Source organism: Gymnogyps californianus, chromosome 4 (genome assembly GCF_018139145.2).
Source record: "Gymnogyps californianus isolate 813 chromosome 4, ASM1813914v2, whole genome shotgun sequence".
NCBI classification, from domain to species: domain Eukaryota; kingdom Metazoa; phylum Chordata; class Aves; order Accipitriformes; family Cathartidae; genus Gymnogyps; species Gymnogyps californianus.
The window spans coordinates 84,605,240-84,623,333 of record NC_059474.1 but is presented as its reverse complement, the minus strand read 5'-3'; the positions used below and the strand labels follow the sequence as shown (position 1 = coordinate 84,623,333).

General features: G+C 44.0%; 1 protein-coding gene across 1 annotated transcript in view; it reads right to left on the bottom strand.

The window, feature by feature from the left end:
* The window catches only part of BMP2K (BMP2 inducible kinase), a 63,057-nt gene extending 47,235 nt beyond the window's left edge, over positions 1–15,822 (bottom strand). The window contains exon 1 of the mRNA XM_050895294.1: positions 15,315–15,822. Within this exon, the coding sequence (XP_050751251.1) occupies positions 15,315–15,483 (169 nt within the window). The 5' untranslated portion in view covers positions 15,484–15,822. The remainder of the gene's footprint in view (positions 1–15,314) is intronic.
* Between the last annotated feature and the right edge of the window lie 2,272 nt (positions 15,823–18,094).

Genomic DNA, 18,094 nt, shown 5'->3' with positions numbered 1-18,094 from the left:
CGAGGGGGCGGAATACAGAGCAACATTAACAATATCAGTCCCAAATTGGCATCTTTTTCTTCTTTTAAATCCCAAGAAGTATTCCGATGGCACTGACCTCAACAATTTTGCCTCACAGTGGCGAAGTTACTATCCATCGATAAGCCTTGACAGGAATTTTTAGCCATCACCTCTGACAACGCTGTCATTCCCTTCTGGCCTGTAACGACCAGCAAGGAAGCCCGAAATAGTCCACGGACAGACATTTCTGCATGCTCTAAAAAAAAAAAAAAACCGGCAAGCATTTGATGCGCCCTGTAAGTAACAGGTCTTACGCACCCAAGACAAAACATTGTATTTCTGAGAGTAAAACTGATCCCTTCTTTACCCCATACTCTTGTTGCAAGAAATATGAAAAACCTCTCTACATTTCCATTTTGAATCAAGCTGCCTGAGAATTAGTCACAACCACTGTACTACTTTCATAGATTATGTCATCACTGCCTCTTGCTATTCACTGGAAAAAAAAAAAAATCTAACACATTTACCTCTACAACTGTATTTAACAGATTCTTGTATTTCAGTCAACTAAGACTTACCTTCTCTCAACAAGGAAGAGAGCACAGAACATGACTAGTAGATCACCAACAGTTCAACTAATTGATTCTGAATATCAAAACATTAACCTCTTTCCACCTCCAGATTCTGAAATCACGTCGTAACAGAAATTACTTGAGAGTATTAAACGGGTCCATTATCTACACTAACAGAAACCGAAAGTAGGACGTTACGGTACAATTTGGCAACAAGTCACAAACCACTGGGCTTCATTCAATAAGTCAGCTCTTAAAGTTCTAGGGCTACGCCGTCACGCAGACACTTGCTAGTTGAGCTATTAAAAACAGGAGTTAGATGTGACACAGAGGGAAGGGTGCTGTAGTTTTTTCTAACAAAAAGAAGGGGAGCTTTCTTCAAACATAAATATTTGTACTGTTCCTGTGAGAAGAGACTAATCCAGTCTGCTCCCAGCATCGGTGGGGACCAGGAAACACTTCAGCACAACGCAGAGTTGTCAGAGTCACCTTACGCAGTTTACTGTACAAAGACAGTACAACAATTGGGTTACAGGCACGTGAGCAACCAAAGCAAAACAGCATTCAGTTCGGCATCTTCTAGGTCAGCGCTCATGGAATCATCTTCCAGCCTGGGAACAACGCTATCTTCCAACAATGCAAGGATCTTCAAGTGATTTTTACTTTTGAAGTGTACAGTAATGCAACCAATCCATTTATTTTCTACAAATTCTTTCTTCCTTTGCAAATGCACTTCTCGCACATCCCAGTATACTTAAACAAACATGCTTCCTCTTTATAGAGCAGGTCAGCATTTTTACAGCGAGTTTCCTTTGTACAGGCCTACAAAGTTCTGTCGAGTATTGCTGCGGAGTTTCCCATCCACAGTGCATTACAATACTCATAATTGCATTCCTAACTCGGCATTTTTAGTATCTCCCTAGCTGGCATAAACCAGTTCTGGAATTAAAAAAAAAAAGATAGAAGTTCAGGAAACAGAATCCACATTTCCAAAGCCAAGAAACACTTGTCAAGAGTGACAGCTGTTTGCAGGAGCGAGCAAAATTTTTCTCCAAGAGACAGAGCTTCACATCACTGACGCTTCCCTCTCCCAACAGTAAGACGCAAGAACAAGCAGAAACTCACACAACAGAACCCTACCAACCAACCTGCACACTGTATTTTTTTTGGTCAAGGTCAAGATTGTTGACTAAACATTTACAGAAGGGATGATGCTGTGTCATCTAGGCCAGAAAAGCTAATTCAATTCCATTTCACTGCGCCATTAAACCTCTAGTCTCTCAAACTTTAGTACGCTAGACATAGCACGTTACTCAAGACGTAACCAAGGTGATGCCTTTAGGCAGGATGTGCTTCCTGCCGAACCTTTCACGAGAAAGCTTCTCAACTTGTCCAAGACATGGATAAGACACCTATAACGAGCACCCGCTAGCACAGTTAAAAAAAAAACCCACACCAAAAAACTTGGAACAGCAGTTCTACCTTCAACATGTGGAAAGGTTTTTTTTCCCCATCCCTGACGGCTTTTTAGTTCACTGAGTTCAGCTCCATCTGTAGTTTACTCTCAACTGAAAACAGAGGGAGTTTGAAAAGCACGACGATGACATTACCTGTGAATATAGACTCGATAGAAAAATGAAGTTACTCATTCTACAACACTGAGGCTACGATCAATAGAACCCATGAAATCAATTCATTTTATAGATTGATTTCAAATGTCGTTTGCTAAGCATTTTAATGCTCACAACAGTTTGGTTTTTTAAGAAACTTGCTTTTAACTTCAATATAATAAACAAGTGTCAAAATAAAATACAGTTACAGAATGGCTAAATCAGTGGGTACAGATATATTATATACCTAATATACAATCACCACAACTTTTTTGGAACTCAACTCCATTGTCATACCGAATGGTTACAGCCCAGTTCAGAAAAAAAAAAAAACAAACAAAAAACCCCAAACGCACACCTTTTCTTTAACTAACTCTTATTTGCTCTGTAGTTTGTCTTTCATTTTCCTTGAAATCACTATTTTAATTGTGATGTAAATATGCAAGCATAAGAATCCAAAGCAGAGAAAGTCAGAGAATGGATCTATGACCTCACACATCAATAACTCACTCACGGAATACCACAAAGCTACTATGACACAGAAACAAGGTAAAGCGTAAGGCGGCCAGCTTCAGCGAAATGGCTAGTTCTACGGCATCTTGGAGAAGTGCCACCTTTCGTCGCAACAGAAACAAGAGAGTCGCCAGGCCGTGCAGAGATAAACCGAGCCATTCGTAATGCTAGAACCGTTTCAGACTAAGGCAGATGTCACGGGAAGATTCTCTGGTGTACTATTTTTCTAAGGCATCATACACATACTAAATTAGCAAGATGAAACAGCACGAAAGAGTCTGCATAGTCTCACTCACATCTTCACATCTTAGTCTAATCACCAGTGAACTCACTGACCACTTTTCATACACGAGCATGATCAAAACTGGATTAACTGGCTGGAATTAGTTGTTAAGAATATCTGATATGAATATTTGAGTCGATCAGTATAAGGATTTTCATTATCTCACCTCACCTTCTTTAGCTGTCTGCAAATACTCGTATATGTTTAAACTCTGAGCATTCTGAAGGAGCCGATACAGACCTATCTGGCATATGAACAACAGGGGGCCAGTAAACTTTCTCAAAAGCACAATACCTGAGATTCAACCTGCTTATACCAATAAATAGATTTAAAAAATATTTTAGGCAATAATATTTGCTTGGCAGCTGCATGGGGGCAGGCGTATCTTAAAGCTCTATCTGGTACACGTTGAATGCATTTAAATACTTCAATTCGCATACAAAACATCTCTTTATTAAGACTGCTATCCAAATGATTTTACATCACTTCTATGCTTGGGATTCATTCGGTAATAATACTTTGCAACTTCACACCGCTGCATTTGATGATTTAAAAAGAGACATTGAAACTTCTAAACAGTATAAGCAGCTTGATCATTTTAAATAAACAAGCTATACTGCAATGGTAACAGGATTCTGAGCATCAGAGTCAAGATTATCAAAATCATTTAATACCGCTCATACATCTGCTGTGTTTCAAGGCAGAGTCAGTTAAGAGCGATAACTCCAAACAAGGTAGTTATTAATCAAACGGACCAGTTTGGAAGCCTGCGTGCTTTTGGGTTAGCCGCAAAAAAAACATCAAAACGTTAGGACCCATCAACCACCTAAACCCAAAGACGTCCTTCAACAAAAACCTCCTCTTACAAATGCAGCTATATAATTCCATGTCAGCTTAACAGAGCAGCAAGTCAACAGGAAGAAGTAAAATAGTCCGTTTGATGGAGACAATCAAACATTTCAAGAACACACAAAGCTGGGAAGGTAAGACTAATTTCAAACCAAGATTGGAGGAACGTGAAGATGTCTACATGACTAAACCAAATTAGATGCAGCACACTGTTTTCTTTTGATGAGTTTCTGTATGATTACGCTGCTTTTAGAACTACCATAACAATACACGCTTTCTTTTCTATCTTCAGAGCGCCTAAGGAATCTCCAGATAGCTCATTCCGAGAACAAATAATCCTCCTGCTGCTTTCATGAGTTCTCATTAAGTAAAAGCCAAGTGATATTATCTAAGTGACAACTCATCTAAACTGAACTCACGGTGAAGGTCTCAACTCTACAGACACAGACCGTGCTACTGAGCCCTATGGAGAGACAGCAGGGCTCCAAAGGACGCAATTACTTCATTTCCTTTTTTTCCAAAAGTTTCTTTTCCTGCACATCATGCGTAAAACAGAACTGATCCCATGTCTAACACTGACACGACAGATTTCATTCACGCTTCAGACTCTTGTCGCATGGAACACGTATGCTATATTCAAGTCAGGTCCTTATACATGTGTGTCAGCAGACTAATTAAGTGTCTTACATTCTTGAAAGATCTATTTGCTCTGTATCTGAGACACCGAGTTCAAAACCAAAGTACTAAGAGGGATCACCTTCTCCTGTGTTTACACCGCTGCAGTCCAAAAGAGCACTTGGCTCTGTCAGAGTTCTTGAACAGCACAGACCAAGCCCGTGCACATTTAGCAGTCAGATGAAGATTAGCTCCAAGTTTTGCTCCTCCATAGCTTGTCTCTCCAAAGAGACACCGCTTTCATACAGTTTCCTGCAAGTAAGTTAGTAATCATCCAAAACAAAAAAGAAAAAAAAATTTCTTTAGCAACTATTTCTCTAAATATAAGCACATTCAGTTTTTCAACTTACAGGAATTGCAGAAGAACATAAGAACATGTCGTATTAATCACCGACTTTTAAAACTATTTTTTGTTTTATAAAAAGAGTGGCAAAACGCTGCAATAACAACTCATTAGAACTGCTACTGAAAGACAAGATGCACAGACAGAAATCCCAGTCCGAACACCAAATCAAAAAAATGAGCAGTAAAATGAGTCAGTACAACAGAACAGGAATTAAACCAAGAATTGGACCATTCCTATACATTAGTATGTAACTCTTAGAGACTTGCGTATTAATGTTTCAAGGCTCCACAGGAACAAATTCATCCGTTAATACTATGTGCAAGTTTGGAAGGAATCCCAACATACACATTATTCTGATAAATCTCTTCAAGAGAATATCAGAATTCCTTTCCTAGTTTTGTATATGGCAATCAAGGCATAGCGTATTACAGAAGCGATGAGGAAGAAACGATCGCAGAGCCAGGAAGTTCCAAACTCTACCCATATCTCCTGTACAGACTTGCTGTATGACTTGGGGCAACTCCCTTCATCTTCCTTTGTCTCTCCATCTGCAGAATAATGACTCTCCCTACGGGGATGCGATGTTCTTCAGATCAATACCAGCTTTGACACCTCTTGAAGAGCAAGACAAAAAACGCTAAGAGGTGTTCACTCTCACATGAGTCCACATAATCATTTCTTCAGTATATTTACCATTTGCATCAGAAGTAGCAAGGCGGACGTAACGAGAATCAAGGCTAAGGAAAGACTATCGTACCTTTGCAGGGAGAACACTGCAAGTTAGCTAGCTTTCAGTTCCACAACACAGACTTAGTGTTTTGTCACACCTGTGTTCAGGTTGCTCAACAACAAAGTAGCATGTCTTTTGCTACTCAAACCAAAAGAAGTATTCCCAACTTAATTAAAAGACCCCTAAGACAAAGTAATTATTTTATTTCCGGTTGTTACCCTGTACTTCTCTGTGCGTTTTCCTCCACCCCGCTTCTGTCCAGAGAGCCAGTTTCGCAACTGACCCCACCCATATCCAAGACATCCCGCTGCTACTAGTAAAAAGTAACTAACCTAGACAAGCGTGAGAAAGGAACGCAAGCATCGGAGGAGAGGAAGGGAAAGGCTCTTACCTTCTTAACCTGTAAGCAAACACGCAAGAGACTGAAATCCATTCCCGAGACAACCAGGCAAGCAGAAGAAGAAGATTTCATCTTCCTTCCTTGTCAGCAGCTAGACAACAATGAAGAGAAAAAACACGACCTAGCCCTTCAAGAGAACAGGGGTTTCACGTTCACTACCTAACTTCTTAAGCTGGAAAGGAAAACACAGGACAAGCCAGCTCTACCACAGCGGAACGACAGACTAGAGACGACGTGACCTGCGTCAGTGTACTGCTGCTTAGCAGCAAATATTCCCCACATTTCACTTCAGGAAGCAGCTGTGCATCCAGTACATTAACAGCTTTTAAGCTAAACCTATAAAAACACATGAGGAAAAACTTCCATTCCAAAACCGATGCCTGGAAATGTAACAACTTCTTAGGAAAAGGACAGCATCCCACGCAATCAAGTTACAATTAGGCGACTGACCACGTCCGTGTTCCTCGTTAGTCCCAAATGCAGAATAACATTTGTTTACTAGAACCACCTGGTATCTGACACTCTTACCCTCCGCATTTTGGCAGGCATAGAGCATTCATAGTGTCAGTTAACGCCGCCCTGCTTCCAAACAGCAACTCATTCGACTGTGGTAACCTACCTATCTAGGCTATTATGGAGGCAAAAAATAGTCACAACAAGTAAAATATAGCCCACAGTTAAGAAATTAAACAGTTTAGAGAATGAAGACTGAAAAAAAACACTTTAAACCAAAACAATGCCAGAGACAAGAAGCACAACTTAACTGATTACCTCAAACACTCTTCCTCTGAACCCGAGGTGAAATCTATTTAGCAAGAAGCGAGACATTCATCAGACAGCACGTGTGCACACATTTACAGCTAAAACAAACAAACATCTACAGCTAGAAAGATGTCTAAGTTCACACCGTTAACATGCATCTATGTTAAAGCACGCTCGCTCTTCCCAGATGCGAAAGGAAAGTAAGCCTGTAACGACGCTGCTCCGTAGAGACCGAGTCCCATCTCTGGCATTAACTTCAGTTCCCCATGCACAGAAAAACTGTGCAAGTACTTCCATATGGGTAACACACTAGTTAACGACTGACAGCTCTGATAGTACGCTAACAAAAGCCCAGAGAAATAAACACCATCTTCCCAGAATCACTGGTTTCTAGTTAACACCTGTCCGAAAAGGAATTCTACTTTTATTAGCAAACAAAGTTTTTCTTTTCTACGTTGACATGCAAAATTCTGAGATCTAATAAAAGAAGAGAAAGAAGTAAACTTTCAGTTGAACCAAGGAAACACGTACGCACACAAAATAAGATCCTGCGCAACTTCTTTTAAAGCCTGGCCAAGTCTTTCACAGACAAAGCTAATATATCCTCTGTTATTACATGCTGCCTTACCCTTTGAGGGCATCCGGGAGTTTCATAGTAACCTACACACGTACATCCCCTTTTATGACCACTGTAACATTAGCATACTTGATCAAAACGCATCCGCAAGGAAAAAAGGCAAGTAGATGGCACATGAATTTGTTAGTCTGTCTTTCATCAACATTTGGCAAAGGAAGACGGCTCGAGTTTGTGCATCATATTAACATGATACTGCTACAAATCAAGCTGCTTCTCCTATACAGCCATCTGACTCTTGGCCACTATCCCAAAAACTTAGCTCAGAATTACTAGATTCCAAAGTATTTGCTCAGTATTTAACTACTTCTGGGCACACAAAAGTTAAATTGATAACGTTCTTGAACAAGAACGGAACCATTATGTACAGTTTACAGAGGCGTAATATTACATGTTCATGGACATCGCAACGCAGAAAGGAGGGTCCTTAGGGGATGCAAAGACTAATAACTTGACAATCAAAGAGCATTAGACCACGTGTCCCTAACAGCTGAACTTGGCCTTAGCTGTACAATAGATACCTTTGTCAGCCTTACAGATGTTTCTTAACCTGTTCATTTCTCCATCTACATAGGAGAGGCACACGACAGCTCTGGAGAGAACAGCGAGAACGACTGTTCTCCCAAAGTACCACCAAAGTGCAGTCAGTACACTAGTTATCTGACTAACAAAACCGAAGTTAACGCATTCGTTTTGTGCGCTATGTTACATGAAAAGATACATTTGCCCGCGTATTGATGTAAGACTAGGATCACATGCAAATACCCAAACTCCTTCCTGGTTTGTTTTCTTCTTCATTACACAGAATACAGCTACATCCTGTAACAGGCAAAACAAAGCGCTTGTTTCAAGCTGTTAGCTGCCTTCATTAGGCCTGAAAAGCCCAAGGATAAATCCCAAGCGCTACAGCACAGGCTCGCTATCTTTCATTACCCACAGATCAAAACTCAGTTCAGCATCTCACCACCTGCCATTCCGAAGCTACACGCGAAGGCAGCCATGCCTATTGTCGGGACTGTGCGAGAGCTTCACGTGTATTATATTATTCTCTTAGCCAAAATGAGTATCAGAAGTTTCGAGTACTCGCGCTGCTTGTTTTCTCCCTTTATCTTTTCAACTCGAACAAACCACTTCTGCTACTCAAATATTAGCAAAGCAAAACCCTTTGAGACAGAATAACAGGCTTGACCTTTACAGTCACGTGTGAACGTAGACTCGGTCATGTCACACTGAAAAAAATCGACATGACCAATCCCAACTCAAATTCCACAACTTACCTTTCCAGACAACCTTCCAGCTCATAATCCACCTGAACAACTGAACTAGATTCCAGCTGAAAACAGTAGCTACCGCCAAGCGCGGCAAGTCACAGCCACTAAACTAATGAAGAAAACCAATAATGAATGTGTCAGCTGGTCCCGTATGAGGAGGCTGCCATGCCACATAGTTATGGCAGAAGTGACCCTGCACCAGCTATATTCATAACACTTGCCACAAAAATAAGCTCTCCCACCGTACAATCAGAATCTCACCGTTAAAAAGTCAGTCTACACCACATTTAAACACTTGGAAGTACTGAAGTTCACAGATCCGTTACTATGGCACTTCTCTCCATTTGCCTCTTCAGAACAAAGCACCAACACGCGAGCCACATCTTCACACGAGAGAAACCAGTGTACGCCGTACAGCAGCACGCTTAAGGATTTAGAGCAGCTGCCAGAGTCGCAAATCCCCAAGATAACTTACTCTGAAGACTTAAAAATCGGGGTATGAAAGGTTAATTGAAATGGGGCTTAACAAAGCATCCTAGAAGGGCAAGAAAAACCTTATGCACATCAGAAAGACCCTCTATTTGGATTGCTAATTGAACTGCTATTGCTGAGACACATAAGGTAGAAAAAAACCACAACAGAACTTCCAAGACTATCCTAACTTGAGGACTGATTTTGAAAAACTTACTACACCTCCTTTCTGGACAATAAGCAATTCAGCCTTTACCACAGCTGTAATGTTGGTCAGACTTTAAGAGTCCCCTTCTTCCCCTAGACAATTAAGTCAAGAACAACGTCCAGGAAAAGACACTTGTGCTAAAAATTAAACAGCATGACAACCTACTAACGCACCGCACGAGGTCTCACAGAACGGGACCTGGATTCCTCTCCATTAAGATGCTAGTTTTCTTAGGCCTCGACTGGAACAGTATGAAAATAAAAGACCAACTAAATAATAAATGTCACAAAGTACTTGCAATTTATACACGCTCAATTTAAGTAGGACAGCAGAGCTTGCAAGAAGCTCATTCCTTCACTAGTTTGCCGGTAATGACTCCAAGAGATTGCAGTGTGAGACGAATTATAAAAGGACGCAGAATGAATTTTGTCTTCACAGAAAACTATGCTTTAACCATCATATTGAATAAATGAAGGAAATGTTCTGTGTTACACAAACATTAAGTAATTAACTTAAAAGCTATCACCACTTGAGTGGCTTTTTCCCTGCCTCTCTAGTCCTAGATATAAGGTCACCAAGAAAAAAAAACCAGCTTCCTAAGATACAGCACCGGAAGGCTCAACACCACACAGCTCCAAACTCACCATTTTATCAGCTAGAACGACTAAAAAAAACAGTACAACCGCTATCACACAACTTCTTGCCACATATACTAGGGCAAAGGAAACAGAGAAAGTTACAGTACAAGGGCAGTAATGTGTCATGTTCAACCCCTCCTACCCAAAGTTTCAAGACCCACAAGAGCTGAAGAGCGGCCTATTGCCTTTTCTAAACGCAGCGACGCTACCTACCGCCGCTTTACATCCCGTTTGGGTACTTCTGGGAGCAAGTTGCACAGGGTATTACCCAGTTTCTTCCGTGTAAAGTCTCTAGCATCTCACCTCCACTTTCATAAGCAATGCACTTGCTGGTGGAAGGGTTAAAATGGAAAAGACTGTACTGAATTTATAACAAGAGAGTTCTGCTTCCTCCGAATACAGTCGGCCTACTCCTTCCCAAAAAACAAGGTTTTCAGGGGCAAGATCATCACCCTCTTGTGCTATATTCACAGCACACTAGCACATTCCTCATCTGTAACCAGGGTTAACATCTGTATCAGAGGCAAACAGTAATGATTGGATAATCCTGTGAAATCCAGTTCGGTAAAGCTCACTCGCAGCCAGATTAGCATTCCCACTATGTGACAAAAAAAACAAAACAAAACAACAAATAAAACCCTCATGCTTGTTTCTAGGACGCTACTTCTTTTACTTCAAGGTTCTTTGCTGAAGATGACTCCAAGTCCAGTAGCACTCGCCCAGTATCTAAGTTTACAACTACCTGCTAGCCCCGTAATGCTTTTATCACAAAATAAAAGAGTACCCCACCAGAACACACAAGCTCCAACCCTCTTACCTTCTCTGAGAAGCCTAAACCCCAGACGGTCTAAGCTTTACGTTCAATCATCTCCCTCCTCCTTTTAGTGAGGCACCAAGTCCCAGCTCATTTTTTTGAAGCACTTCTAGCTTAATGAACAAGGAGAGGTATGGATTTCTGCCTCTTTGGTGGAGCACTTCCAACGGGACAAATGTTTAGTGCCTCTATAGGCTGTTCCCTTCAAGTGAGGCTGGGGGGGGTGGGGGGGTCAGGACAGAGACAAACAACAGGGGACTACTGCCTGACATGGAGTTAGCCCATTTCTCTGCTGGACTACAAGTAGTCTAATTAAGAAATCAGGAAGCATCCAGATACGGTACTAATTGTCCTGGACAATGGGAGAACAACCTCAAGACTCCCTTGAAACTGTGGTACTTTAGATATCAGATCAAGACACACAGGACACTGGATGACAGTTTATTAGCTGGACCACAGCGGGGGGGAGAACACTACACAGTACTATTTTTTTTTTTTTTTTTATAAGATGGAACAGCATATGCCCCATGATTCCTTAATCAATGCTGAATAGGAAACAATGAAAGCAGTATGATGACCATCTTCCCACACCCACAAATTGACTTCCAAACCAAGCCGGTCATGTTCGAGAGTGAAGCTTGAGAGTCCACTGCACATTTCATGCACAGTCTCCTTGTTTTTCTTTTTTTAAAAACATCTGTAACTGTCTCTGCTTGCTTAATCCACACTCCTTAAAAACCTACCCACACACTCAATTTCAACACAACACTTAGCATGCCCACTTTGGTCTGCTCACGGTACAAAGACAACTTCAAACCTGGAAAAGTCTTTATTTATTCAGTTTAAACACCCCCAAGTCCTGCCAAGCAATCGGGATAAGACCACGGAGTATCTTGCAATGCCCACCCTTATAGTCTCCAGGAAAATAAGTTTTACTGCAGTTCTTACACTTCAATAACTCCTTTCTGTTTAAGTCAATGCAAACAATGAAGTAGTATTATGCCCGTGTCAAGCTATAACTTTCTACCTCCTCCTTATATAAACCAAAAATGTTTTGGGAGGTTGCTAATTTTTACTTTCCTTTTCACTCTTCGCAACATTAACTGTTTTGCATTGACATTTGAGATCAGTTTTAAAGGATGTTTTCATACTTTGTCACGTCCAGTTTGCTGCAGTTTCTGAACTATAAACTCTTTTTCAATATTGGAGTCACCGTAACTAGAGTTCCCCGCGCACCATCTGTAACTTTCAACAGAGAATTCTCTGTATTTTTGTCAGATTTCATTTCCCGAAGTTCAGCTGCATTGTACATACTCTTGTTCAACAAAAAGATGTACAGAGAAGGCCTGCGCTCTGCCTGCATCAGTCATTTTTTCTGCACACTTCTACCATCTCCTCAAAATGGATAGCAACTCACTTCCTATATCAAACCTTAACCCAAATTGATTGGGCTTTCCCCATCTCTGAGAAATAAACCTTAAAAACAAATACCTCCATCCAACAACATACTGATCATTGGGTTATGAAGGCTAAGACGTCACCAGAAGAGACGTGTGTTTAGAACAAAAGAAGCCATCTAACAGCCTATAACTACGGCACTTCAACCTTTATACCTACCTTACTACAAAAGGATGCAGTTGCTTTAGATAGCACTATACATATTTATGCAAAAGAACTAGATTATAATGCTACGTACCATTGCCTTTAAAACACTGCAATAAAACAATATTGTCAAAGACTACAGAAAAGCGTTTTGAGGGTAACACCTGCATCAACACAGGAAATCTAGCAAAGATCCATTACCTCAGCCTAACAAGGTAGTTAAAACTTGAGCCTTTTGGCATCACTGCTGCCACTCGCTCTAGTTACCGGGTGCATAAGGCCTTTGCAAAACCAAGAGTTAGCTTCCTATGACAACTCGGATGCAAAATTTGGGAAGGGGGGTGGGTGGGTGGTGTCTAAACAGTTTGAAGCTGACAGACATATAATGCTATTAATTCTAATAGCTAGTAAAAAAGCCTATCCATACCACACCACTGCTAACAAAACATCATATATCCATTCTGAAATAGGCTTGTTAAATTCATTAAATTCATTGACTTATTAACAACGCTTTGTGACACAACCTAAAACCCTGATATGAGCCTCTTAAAGTTACACGTGTAAATGGTTATTTTATCAGCACTGAATAACAGGAACTACCTGACAAGCCTAAGACCCTGTGTAAAAGTGGGTTTCAGAAAACAAAAGAAGAAAAAAAACGCCTTATGCAAAGGGACCAGGGGAAAAAAAAAAAAAAGTTTGTTCCCCCCTGCCCCCCAAGGAGGAGGATTATTAAGCAGGGGATTTATAAAGCATGAAGTATTAATAATAGATTGCAATACGACTAATAGAACACCAATAACGTACGATTACTCACTATAAATTGTTACTAAGTCAAGGGAAAACCTGACTGTCAAGAAGTAATTGCTAGATCTAAAGCAACTTTTTCATTCGTGAACTACTGTGGTCAGTTAGGAGGACCCGAGTGCCACTTGAACACTTAGTCACAGTGACCTTCCCACCAGCCACCACGGGGCACACATCTGCTCCCCGCGCACACACACACTCTTAACCCAGCTGCTTCCCGACAGTCAGAGGAGTTCTAAGGGTACGGTTCCGCCCGCTGCCTCACTTCCCTACCGCCTCAACCACGCAGTTATGCCACCTGTTATTTTCTGCTCCTCTAAGCCTTTTTGGGTCCTCCCTACTGAATAGCTCTGCTGTTGGCTTTGAAGACTTTTCCCAAGACGCAGCAGATTTACAGTGCCCTGACTCTTATCGGTTCTTGTCCGAGGCATCCACATTTAAGGGATCACATAAAAGCTGTAGAAAACTTTCTAGTTCAGTCTCAAAGTAAGGAAGCCAATTTGCACAACACTCAACTGTTAAAATTCGTACTCCCCCTGCCCCCAAGCCCTTAAGGGCTACGAATTTGTTTCTGCAAGCTACAGAAAGAAGCAGCAAAATAATAGCAATCTATAGTGACTCTTAGAACAGCACATTACAAGAAAACTTTTAATAATATGCTAAACTGAACCAAACATCATGCAATTTCTCTCTTTTCCACTACATACATGGGTTTTGTGTTACCTCCTCCATTTCTTCAGGAGCCTATTTCCATAATTTTTTGAAGAAGGCTCTATCCTGCAACCAGCCCTGCAGAGAAGGGACCTTTTGTCAGACCACAATGACTTTGAAGGAGCTCTCAGCAAGGACCACTCGTCTTTTAGGCAACCAGGTATGCAGTTGGCTAAGCCCTGACCTCATTTTCGTAAGCCAAAGGCAAAATATTGCATTCTAAATATTAAGTACCAATTCCACTATTCTACTAAAACTTTTTTCAGATAGCAATGAAAATTTAAGTACCATCTATACGTTTCTATTTTGAACAGTAATAGTATCTGCATGTACTTGTTAAAACCACATCTTAAATCTTCGTCAAGAAATGCACATAGGCAATGAAACATTTATGCATAAACTAGTCGAAGCAATACACAGACTTAAAAATGACAAAGATAAATTATTTTACCCACAACAGCCAAAGCAGCATGTTGTAGTGCTGCAAAATCCAGTAACAACGAGGTGTACAGGACTAGCCCTGTGCTCACTGACCTAGGAAGTGAATTATACTTCATACATTACAACATCGGCTGCCACCAGCTATGAGGGATCAACACTGCACTGTTTCCCCCTCCACACACACACAGAGCAAAACTCAAATACAGCTGTTCTGATGATGGCCCATGCCAGCGTCTGTTAAAGTCATACAACTAACAGAGTCTAGCCAGTTCTACGACTATCTGAATTCACGCAACATTTCTTTAAGCCCCAGCGGAGGTCCAACGACATAAAGTGCAACTTAACGACAAGAACTAGAATTCAAACACCCTGCAACAAGGGAAGGACAGCGATTCCCTACAGCAAAAGTTGCTCGCACTGCAACTTCACTCGTGACCCTGCCAGAAATCTACTGCATTCCAGCAAAGAAGATCATGCTTTTTATTTTCTTCTTTTTTTTTTTTCCAGATTAGCTGGCGACCTACTACAGGATTAAGCCTCCCTTATCGGAAGCACCGGTTACCGGCCGCACCGTCTCCAACCCCAACTGATCTGACCCAGTGAATCACCAGCCCCACCAGCAGCCTGCCGCTCTCTCAGACATCTCATATCGCTTCACTCACGACAATACGCCAGGAAACTCTAAGCCACCTAACGAGCCCCAGGCACCAGGCAGCAACCGAAACAAACAAGCAAAAAACAAAAAAAAAACCCAACCCAAAACCCCCTTAACCAGCTTACAGCGAGTAAGCAGCTATTCAGGGACGGGGAGAGCGAGCCTGCGGCTGGCAGGGGCCGGGGGGAGCTCGTCCCGGCGAGGAGCAGGGCAGCGGGCCCCCGCCTCGCCCCACGGCCGCGCTGCTCGGCCTCTGCCGCTCCCTCCCCGTCCCACGGGCACCTCGGACGTCCCGGCCCGGTTCCCCCCACCCCGCCGTTACCTTCCGCCAGCAGCTCCTCGGGGGTGACCTGGTAGCGTCCGACGGCGAACACCTTGCCCAAGGCGACGCCGCTCCCCCCGCCGCCCCCGCCGCCGGAGCCCACACACGCCGTCCCGCCGCCGCCGCCGCCGCTCCCCTCGGACTTGGGCATCCGAGAAAACTTCTTCATGGCGAGCGGGGCCCCGCCGGGCCCGCGGGACGGGCGCCGGCCGCAGGCGGCTGCCCGGCCCCGCGCAGCGCAGGGCGGCCGAGGAAAAAGCCGCCGGGCGGGCGGGCGGCGAGTCTGAGGCGAGGGGCGACCGTTGCCTACGGGCTGCCGCAGCGGGGAGGGGGCTGCCCCGGTTCACATGCCGGCCGCGGCCCCCACCCCGCTTCTCCTCACCCGCTCGCCCGCCACCGCCGGCTCCCTGCGCCCGCAGCGACGCCCGCTCTGAGAGGAGAAGGAGGAGGAGGAGGAGGAGGAGGGAGAAGGAGGAAGGGGGCGGGCACAGCCCGGCCACAGCCCCGCGGCGGCCGGGCCGGGGGAGGCGGGCGGACGGGCAGGGAAGGAGGGAGGGAAGGAGGGTGGGGGGGAAGAAGCGCGCTGCCCGGAGAAGCCGCCCCGCCAGTGTGCGGCGCGACAGCGCATGCGCAGCCCCGGCTTTCCTCACACACGCGTTACACCCCACTCCACCCCACCCCCCCCTGCGCCGCCTGTCCGGAAGTGACGTTGTCAGCCTCGGGCGAGCACGTGGAGTGGGAGCGGCGGGGAGCGACGCGCGGCGTGCAGCGCGCACCCCCCCCACACACCCACCCACCTTTCCTCGCGCGCTCCCTCACGCCCCTGCGCGCGCGGCGGCCGTGAGGGGCTCCAACGGCCTCGCGCCCCCGCCCTGAGGCGCCGCGGAGCCGACGGGCCCCGCAGAGAGAGAGACACGCGTGGGGCGGACGGGGGCCCCCTCAGCCTTGGCCCCGGCCGCCCTCACGGCGTTGACGATGATGATGATGATGGCGGCGCTTCAGTGAGCCAGCCCGGTGCGGGACGTACCCTCGGGAAGGGGGGCTACGGAGAGGCGCTGCCTGGCGTGGTGCCGGGGTGGCGTGGCGAAGCGCCGCGGGCCGGCGGTTGCCTGTAGACCCTCTGGGGTCTGTCGAGTGCTTCCAGTAGGGGAAATAAGTGTAAAAAGCGTTGACAACAAGTGTAAATCCCCAGTGGTGGGTCTCCACGCGTGCACTAAGCAGAGGTTAGGAGGTAACTGACAGAAAAGAAGCGGTAGAAGGATGGATCGGGACAGGAAAACACCAGCTGTAAATTTCCCACTGTGAAATGTACCGCCCCTGGACATCTTCCCTATAGAAGTTGACAAAGCAACCCTGGGAATTTCCCAACACAAGCTTTGTTTCACCTGTGAAATTTTCAGGAAAATAAGAATCGTATTGGAAAAACGGTTTCTGAACGGCAAGAAGCCCCGTGTCCCGCAGTCCCTCGCTTAAGTGTGTCGGCTCGATTGGAAAGGCGCAGAGCCACAGCAGCCAGGGAGGCACTGACTGTAAGGTATGTTGTTATCACCGTGCTGCTCGATGGCAAGCGTGGCTATTTAAGGCAATATTTGTCACAGTTCCCTAGAAACAACACTTGGGAAGCACCCTAGACTTCCAAATCATTTCTCTCAAATTTCCAGTTCAAACTCACACTCAGACTGAAACCGAATTTCAAACTGTCCAAAATGCCAACGACCTCCAGTTTTTGTACTTAAACAGTGATCTAGTCATCCAAAAACGGTGAGAGATTAGAGTCACTGAAAAGGTAACCTTGTTCCAAGGCCGTTCTCCTTGGGTACTCCCCCCTGTGCAAATACAAAGGAGGTACTCGTGCATTTTTTTTCCACCTTACCAAATGAAATCGTACAATAAAACCAAAATTGATATGGGATCTCCTGGCGATCTCTCACGTGAATGAACGAAGCTGCATTTTTGGCATCTATAGTGGGAATCGAACAACACAGCCTTTCACACGGAACACCTAGGTTTTGGATGGATGTCAGTTGCAGCCGGCGGTTCAGTAAAACCTCTGGAGAAGTGAGAAGCTTAAATGTTTGGGCTAACGTTTCAATAATCTAATTAGTTTTGACTTAATCATATTGCCGTACTCTGAGTCGGTAACAAAATGACAATATTTCTCTATTGAAGTGACAACTTGTCACACATTGAAAGCACTGATACAGCTATTTCCGTTAGCAGTCCCCTTTCTGTAGTCGTTGCCATCCTTCCAGTAATGGGAGATCAATTTTTCAGCAGCATATAGAGACTCTAATTCACAGTTTTCCTTAGAAGAGAAAGGTATTTTGACTGCAGATGAAAGGAACAGAGTACTGTGAGAGGAATGGCGTGATCAGCAGTATTTCGTTAATGAGGGCATTCTTACAGTGATATATGCCTGCGCTCCTTAGAGATACGCTTTTAATTATGTCTTTGAGAAAAAATGCAGCTAGGTTAAAAGCACATAAGTTTAGTGCCAATGAGTAATACAATTTTGCTCGTCCTCAGTAAAAAGAATGTATTTTCTAAAAGTCACTGTGAGAGGGTAGGATTGGCTTTTAGGTTAGCTGGTTAGTTTTTATTTGTTTCGGGGGTCCCTATCCCCGCCCATGTATCTGTGTTCTTTTTAAAGAGATTGAATTATTGCTTGAATTATTTATAGGCCGGACAAAATGAGCACTCTTGTTATACTGGGATTAACGCTACTAATCTCTGTCTTGACATACTAGAGGACGTAGAGGTCAACTACCAGGCATCGCCGC